General features: G+C 34.4%; 1 protein-coding gene across 1 annotated transcript; it reads left to right on the top strand.

The window, feature by feature from the left end:
* Positions 1 to 314: 314 nt before the first annotated feature.
* On the top strand, positions 315 to 4,971 carry AUH (AU RNA binding protein/enoyl-CoA hydratase; the record flags this gene model as incomplete). The annotated part of the gene is made up of 4 exons (XM_008942063.1): positions 315 to 502; positions 1,887 to 1,937; positions 3,618 to 3,665; positions 4,373 to 4,971. Coding segments are annotated over 4 exons (365 nt in total), but the record flags the coding sequence as incomplete, so codon positions are not given.
* Between the last annotated feature and the right edge of the window lie 3,293 nt (positions 4,972 to 8,264).

Here is an 8,264-nt window from a genome sequence, read left to right as displayed (position 1 = left end):
ACAAGCAGTTTTCCTTCAGCTTTTGACTGATACGAATGATGTTACTTGTCTGTTATCAGACAAAATCTCTATTTATATTACCTCTTTTCAGTTACTTACATGTTTTTCTAAGAAACAGCAATTGATTTAATTTATATGTAGTTTCAAAACTGAAGAAGGCATTTAGGAATGCCTTTGTATGGTAGTTTAATTTCTGTATGTTCATATAATTGTTTATGGAATTAAGAATTAAAGTACTTGAACAAGGCATCTACCTTTGCAGTATAAACGGATTGGGAAACTAATACTTGCATTTCCTTTTCTCCAAACTTTAGGGGGGACGCAGAGATTACCTCGTACAATTGGAGTGTCTTTGGCAAAAGAACTAATCTTCTCTGCACGTGTTGTAGATGGTGAGGAAGCAAAGTCAATAGGATTGATTAGCCATGTGGTAGAACAGAATGAAGCAGGGGATGCTGCTTACAGAAGAGCATTAGCTCTGGCGAGAGAATTTTTACCTCAGGTAAACCTAATTATTTTGATTTTAGTTTTTACCAAACATTAAAACTGAAAAACGACTGACTGTATTAAGAACTCCTATAAAGATATGAATTAAAGATATGAATTAAAAAGTCACTCTAGTTACGTGGAGAGCAATCAGAAGTTTTTGCTCTCGTGTATTGAGTGGTATTACTTGGTAACTATTTCACAGTGAAAAAACGCTGTCAATCCTCATATCATTGTGATATGGTCTATGTTTATATTGCATATCTTGAGTTTTGGCTTTTTTGATTTGTGCTTTTGAGTTTTAAACAAAGAAAATAGTGTATGGGTTGGTTATTTTTCAGTAAAGCAATTATCTCAGCAGGTTATTCTTTTGCTGTTTAACACTTCAGAAGACAGGCAAAAAGGTCCATATGAAAGTGGACATATCTCAGTGTAAATCCTTTTTTGAAAACATAAGCTAAATGTAATTTCAGTATTAAAGCAAAACCCATTTACTAGTTTGCTTTCTGTCTTCTGTGTATAAGCTTGATGAAAGAATCATGCTCTTATCATTCATTCTAAGTGACATACTACCTCTGTCTTTCATAGAATAATAGAAATTGGATTTTCTAAATTCCTGTGCTCAATTTTCTGTAGAACTAGAAAATTTTAGTAAGAAGCTTTAAGTATGACGCTTAGAGGAGTCTTTTGTGTTAAGTGATGTTACCTATTCCTCTCTTGCTATGGACTGCAAGCTGTTTGTTCTGAGTAGGAATGTGAGTTTAGCATGTTTGACAAACCTGCTTTTCAAGTGAAGGATCTCAGATAGCAAATTCATAGGAAGCAGAGGAAGAGAATAATTAAAAAATTGTTTAATAGAATCAAAAGTGTAACAGCTAACATTTTTCATTGAAAATGGAAAATGTTACAGGTAAAATATGGCATTTAGCATGGGTTAATTGTGTCTTGAACACACTCACAGAAAGACAAACATGAAAAATATAATGAAAAATTTAACATATAGTGATTATGAAGGTTGATTTATAGTTGCAACTTCACACTGGAACCAGCTCAAATACATTTGACTTTTCACAAAGCAGCAGACCACGTCTCTAAAGCAGTGTCTGAACATTCAGAAGCTGATTTTGATGGATAGGCACAGGACTGAGAAGATTTCCAAAGATGTTAGTAATTAAGAACATGATATACTTTCACTTTTTCTCAGTATTGGAACTACCAGTTTGGAAGCAAATGTCCTCAATAGCGATATAATTTAGGATACTTAACCTGTTTACTGTATAGATTTATTAAAAATACAAAGTGTTGAAGATACCAGTATAAGAATATTGATGTGCAGACTCTTCACTGCATAATCTTTCAGATTTTGATCATATGTAAACAAGCTTTTTCTTTCATTTTAGGGACCAGTAGCAATGAGAGTTGCAAAGCTGGCAATCAATCAGGGGATGGAGGTAAGGATCTGTACTTTATGTAAAAGTAAGCAGAAGCCAGGTTGGAAACAGGTCTACTGTGGTGATTTTTTTGTTTGTTTGTTTTTGGACTGCTTTTAGTTTCTCAGCATACAGTCTTTCAAAATCTGATTTCCATAACAAGGCTTTGTAACCTCATGTCTGTCCAGGAGTAATGCACTCTGCTAATTATTAATACTAGAAAATAAACATAAACTACTGTGAACAAGTTATATTTCAAATGCTGGGCAGAAAAAAAAACTCAAAGTCATGTTCCTGTCAAGTCTGTCAATGCTCTCTGTGTGTAGTAACTAACAAAAGCCAAAAGGCATGTTATTTATTTTTAATAGTTTAATAGAGGTTAGTGTCAAAATTATATCTGCAGTCTGACTTCATATTTTATTCTGTTTGCCACTCTTTCTTGAATACTCTTGACCTATCTCTAAATCTTGTTAAAATCCAGTCGTGAACACATCTAGACATGTGTTTTACTTTAGGTTTGTGAATTGTCTTGCTGAGACAACTTTTATTTCAACCTGGGACAAGGGAAAGGGGTTCGTATTGCATGCAGTATCCAAATCCAAGAAGATGAGTTTAAGAATGATCCTTTTTTTCTTAAATTCTCAAAAACCAGTGATACAACTGAGTTCAGCAAAGCATACCACCAGTAAGTTTCAAACTGAGAACCAAACTCAGATGCTGTTGTGCAAAGAGTAAGTTTGTTAGATTTCCATGGCAAGGGATAAAGGAATACAAGATTTATTTCAGAGACACCCAAGGTTCAAAAAATGGTACAAGCTAAATTATCTACAAGGTATAGTGGACTGAAAAGTCAAAATCATGATCTTTATAGAATTAGAGACAATAAGGTTAGAAAGACTCTGAATGATATAGTTCAGTATCAAGGCCCCAAGACAAGATCTACTGTATCAAAACAAATCAAGGTGTTGTTACAAACTGTCCATGGCAGAGATTTCAAAGTTTCCTTTGGTAATCTATCCTATAGCTTATCTCCCCTTGACAAATTGCTTGTGGTGCATGGCCACTGTCCTTTAAGTGGCCATGCAGAAAGCAGGTAAGTTCTGTAGCAGCTCATGCTTAAGACAGGTGGAGAAGTAGTGAAGGGAATATTCGCCTTTTCAGCTGTTCAGACCAGCTCATAAAGGAGAAAATGTTACTACACTAGGTGATGATTCAGGATGGTCATTGGCCTCTTGTTTTTTTTTTTTTTTTAAATTTTAAATCCTTTAAAATTGAATTTATGTTTATTTTGTGGCACAACATCATGTTCTTATATGACATTTTGAAAGTAACTTGTTTCAGAATAATTTTTAAATAATCATGCAGTACATTAAATCTTTCCCCTGTAGTAAATAAAATTATTACAAATGTGCAAGTGCCTAATGGGGTTTAGTCTATATGATTGTAGTGAAAAACATAACATAGTTTTGACAGTGTATTACATAATAATGTATTGTCAAATAAGGAAACTGTTACAGAAATACTAACTACTCTCACCAAATGGCAGTGTAGCATTTCTGTGTGAAAGTAGCAAAGAACTTTGCAGCGGTGTTGTAGTATGTGGCATATAGAAACACAGTTTTTAAGTTACCTGCCAGGAAATAATCTATGATAAATGTACAAAAATAAGCTTTTAAAAAAACATTGTATTCTTTTCCTCAGGTTGACTTAGTAACAGGTTTAGCAATTGAAGAAGCTTGTTATGCTCAGGTATGTAGCTGTGATTACATGAAAAACCCCAGAAAACAGACTTTGGTGGTGCCTGTTATGAAACATGCAGAAATGCAGCTAGAAATTGCTCTGTAATTTCTTCTACAAATATTTTGGCATTGTATTTAGACCTCCCTTCTACTTATTCTGTTTTTGTAAGTAATTTAAGGAAGGATTTATAGTATAGTACAAAAACGTCTCTCTGCTAAAACTGTTAGGGTGGAGGTAGTGAAGTACTACCAGCCCCCTACCTAACCAGTCATATACTGTTGTGCATCTAGTCCAAGAACTGCCTTGGTTTTGCTTTGTTTTGTTTTAACATGAAATGTTAGTGAAGTGGCCTTCATGTTGTGTGCTTCTGATGGCATATATGCTAACCAACAGAAAATGGAGACAAGGCAGCAAAACATGGGAATGAAATATTTGAGCTTGTATGTTCTTGGACTTCAAGACAAGTTTTTGCAATAGAAGCATCAGCATTAGATGCTTATTTAAAACCTATGGTGATCTGATTAATAACCTACTGCCCACTATGTCCCCATTGTCCCCCCAACCAAGAAATGCAAAACAAAATGGGGAAAAAAAAAAAAAAAGTGGTATTATATGTTGCATGTTTGATATTTTGAAGAGCTAGGATTTGTATGAAAATACTTCTCTTGGTATTTCTTTTTTGTGTCAGTAATGAATTGTTACTCTGGTCATTGCAGACTATTCCAACAAAAGATAGAATTGAAGGTCTTCTTGCGTTTAAGGAGAAAAGACCTCCTCGCTACAAGGGAGAATAAAAGAAACTGATGCCTTTAAAATACAGTGGGATAAAAGTACTGCTGTGAGGACCATTAAGGTGCACTTTGCATCCGCACATGGAATATCATAACCACCAAAGTAAAAGCAAATCAGACTGATGTTACAACATTTTGAATGTGTCCGTATTTGTACTGGGCCTAGATAGAAGTGTGCGTCAACTCATGCTCATTATAGTTTCTGAAGGTTGATCTCTGTCTTGGCAAGGTCACAGGTTCATGCATCATTTTTAAACTTTTATGCATTGAAACATACTGCTACTCAACTTAAAAGCTCTGTAAATTCTTTATATAGACAAACTGTATATGTAATGTTAAGTGTAAATCTGCTGTGTCATTTTATCAAAACAAAAGCGACTACTGAACACCAAAAATAAAAACTTGTACCAAATATGCATTAGAATGATTCTATATATCATTAAAAATTATATTTGCATATTTTACCTGAATATGTATATTATTAATAAAGCTAGGGGAAATGAAAAGGGTTATTGTTTGGAAAATGTTAAGCTTCATTATTCTACTTACACTATTCTAAGTAAAATGAAATTAATTTAGCACATAATGGCATCCTTTTGATGAAGTCATTGCCATTATATTAATTTAATTGTATTAAATTAAGACATTTTGAGGCCAGTGTTTAATTATACATTCTTGTATGTTAAACCTGGCTTTGTCTTGCCTTCTTCCAACATATCATTTGATGAGCACTGTCTGCTGTGAAGGAACTTTATTTCACTTGCCTTAGTTGCTTTAAATTTTTGATGATGCTATTAAAGATTATTGTGCAACGATGCAACTACTGTGCTATAAAGAAACCAGAATTCTCTTAATCTCCAGAATATTGCTTTTGCAGGTCCTAGTAATATATATTTACACACAATGGGGATGATACTGAAATGTTCTTTATTCTTTGGTGGCCTCAGGGTTCTTTTCATACATTGAAAGAGAAATTCAGTAGGTTACGAGGTGAGAAAATTGTTGTGATTGAAACAGTATATTTGCTGTGGACATGGCATATACAGCAAATGCGTGGAAATAACCTCTTGGAAAGTGTTTTTGTTAACTTGACTGGAAAATAAACATGGTTTAGCAGTCAAAGTCTGTCTTTTTATATTAAAATGTATTTCTTGGTGTTTGGTTACCATTGGCTCACAAAACTTGTGCATGCTCTGTTGTTTCTGCAACATTAACTGTGGTCACTGTCCATTTCTGTGATGATAAAGCAGCTGATCAACATGAAATGACAAGAGCTCATTTAAATTCATATTTAGACATATCATTACATGTAGATTGATTGTAACTGGTAGAGCATGCACTTTGTTGACTGATAGACTTGCTGAGTTGATCACTTCATGCACAATAATTTGCAAATAAAGTACCGGTGCTTCTTTTTATGGCCATATAAAGCCTAGAGGGTAATGTTCTTGTGTTTTTTGAAATGCCAACACGTCATTTTTGGTTTTACTGGGTAGGAGATAATTATGTTAATAGAAGAAAAAAAGTATTAAGTGTATGCTGATGGTTTTCTGTTTTGTAACTTTGGTATACAGTCTGGTTATTGAACTGCCTCTGTTTTTCTTAACAAGCACTGATTAAGTAGCCTCTGTGAATGTCTATTAAAAAAAAAACTAGTAATTTTAAGTACTGTGGCATAAGACTGCGTAGATTTGTGCCGTCAACTAGTAGTTTTGATCTCAGAAAATAATTTTGGTGTCACAGTGGTTTCTTCATTCCTTTCCTCAGGAGAAGATACTCTCATATTGTAGCAATTTGAGTCCCTTCTTTGAAGTCAACAGTTGGAATATTATTACAAAGTGAGTACCAGTAGGACAATTTTTAAAGATACTTTCTAGTGATGCTGAAATAATTCTAAAAGGAAAATATTTTAGTAAAAGATGTGTTAAACACTGTCTCTGTTGCTAAGTGACATGTTATTATGGATGCAGTGGTCATGATTAATAACAATATTAGAATTCTGCTTCCATGAGAGGGTGATTTGTAACATAAATGCTCTCAAAAATATTGACTTTTACTCACAAAAGTTATGATCTGGCAAATCCTTGTTCAAGTACTTAGGCTCAGCTCTTTCAGTTCCTAGTAGAGCCATGGTTTTCTCCACAATACCTCATGGGTGAGTGACCGTGGTCACACTGTTTTCCTGAAAGGTTATCACATGGTCCCTAGGCATAAGCAGCTTCTTCTCCTGCCTTGAGCCAAGCTGAAGTGGATAGTGAGTTCCTCATTTCTCCACTGAGTTGGATATTGAAAAATTATAATACAGGTAGGTCCATTACCTTCACCTGAAAACAGTGTAAGTGCAGGTTCAACTTAGTAGATTGCATAAAATTCTCAGTTTCATGCAGAAATTAAAGCATGGCTTTGTACAAACTATATAATTTTAGCATTTAATCTATGAAAGGATTAGTGTTTTCTCTTCAATATTGAAGTTACATTTTTTACTGGTTTTACTAGATTTCTGGGCAAATTTTCAGAATTCCCCAAATGGCTTAAGTCAGTTCAGTGCTTTTGAATGTCTCACCTGCTATGAAGAAATATGGTGTGTTATTTATTCTAAGGTTGTATAATGATACAGTTAAGAGCATTTGGAGGATGGTCTTCTGTGGAACATTTCTGTGAGATTTGCAGAGCCATCTTGCCAAATTGTTTAAATTCTGTCAGTCTACATGCCGTTATTCATAGTCCTGCTCCAAGGTTCATATTAATGCTTTTCTGGAACTACATTCAGAATAGTAAACATCAGGATGTATCATTTGCAGCTGTTTCATATTTTCCCCAGTCATTGCTTTTTAATGCGTTTAACTATAATCAGATTTGTTGAAAACAACAGAAAATTAACTGGTCTCTCCAACACAGGAGAGGGCAGAATATCATGTTACTCAGAATCTGGTTTTGGGATTTTTGGGGAATAAAGTAAGGGGTTTGGTACTAGTGTCACTTCACATACCAACAACAGCTCAGAGGTGCAACGTGAAAAGAGGAATTGAAACATCTTAATATAGCACCAACTTAGTTTTTGTTTCATTGCCTTTCCATGCAAGCAAATCCCTGAAAAGGTGGCTACTGAGATTAGGGAGAGGGTTTATTTACAATTGAAGTATAATTGAATCCCATTGTTATTTTTCGTGCTGTACATTGAAAAAGATGTGCTTTCATATCTCATCTGTGGGATTTTAGCTTTGTTCTTGCACCTAATGACACTGCTTGAAAAGCCATAGGGCTTCACTGTGCAGTGGGGCTGATACAGTTGGTGTACTCAAGGTGTGATAATGATCATGAGGATGTGCTTGTTTTAAGATGTTCTTTTTCTGCATACTTTTAGAAAGACAACTGTTTCCAAATACAAGAAAAAGGAGAGTAATTGCAAAAAGATAATCCAAAAGGAGAGATGTGTTCAGCTAAAGGTAATGAAATTCCTCTTGTGTATTTTGAGAGATTACAATGACTACTTTTTCTGTTTGCACCTTTTCTTTCTGTTGGCTTTTGTTTTCTCTGAGTCTGGTGCTTGGACACCAAGGTGCAGGGAACACCTGTAAGAATTTCTATGGGTTGTTTTCACTTTCAGAAGATAGATTTTTTATGAGCAAAGTTAGGAAAGTTTTTTAAATTCTCCTAAAAGGTTTTTTGAAAGATGTAATCAGAAATCATCTTTGAGTTATCACCAAAGATAGGGTAATATTCCTTTTCTTTTTAATTATAGATTTAAATCATATTCAATTTTAACCTTGAAATGATCAATGAGGGGCATGCAACTGACGTCATTTACCTGGACCTG

The sequence above is a fragment of the Merops nubicus genome, unplaced genomic scaffold (assembly GCF_000691845.1).
Source record: "Merops nubicus isolate BGI_N331 unplaced genomic scaffold, ASM69184v1 Scaffold53746, whole genome shotgun sequence".
Taxonomy (NCBI): domain Eukaryota; kingdom Metazoa; phylum Chordata; class Aves; order Coraciiformes; family Meropidae; genus Merops; species Merops nubicus.
This window is presented reverse-complemented; position numbering and strand designations above follow the sequence as displayed.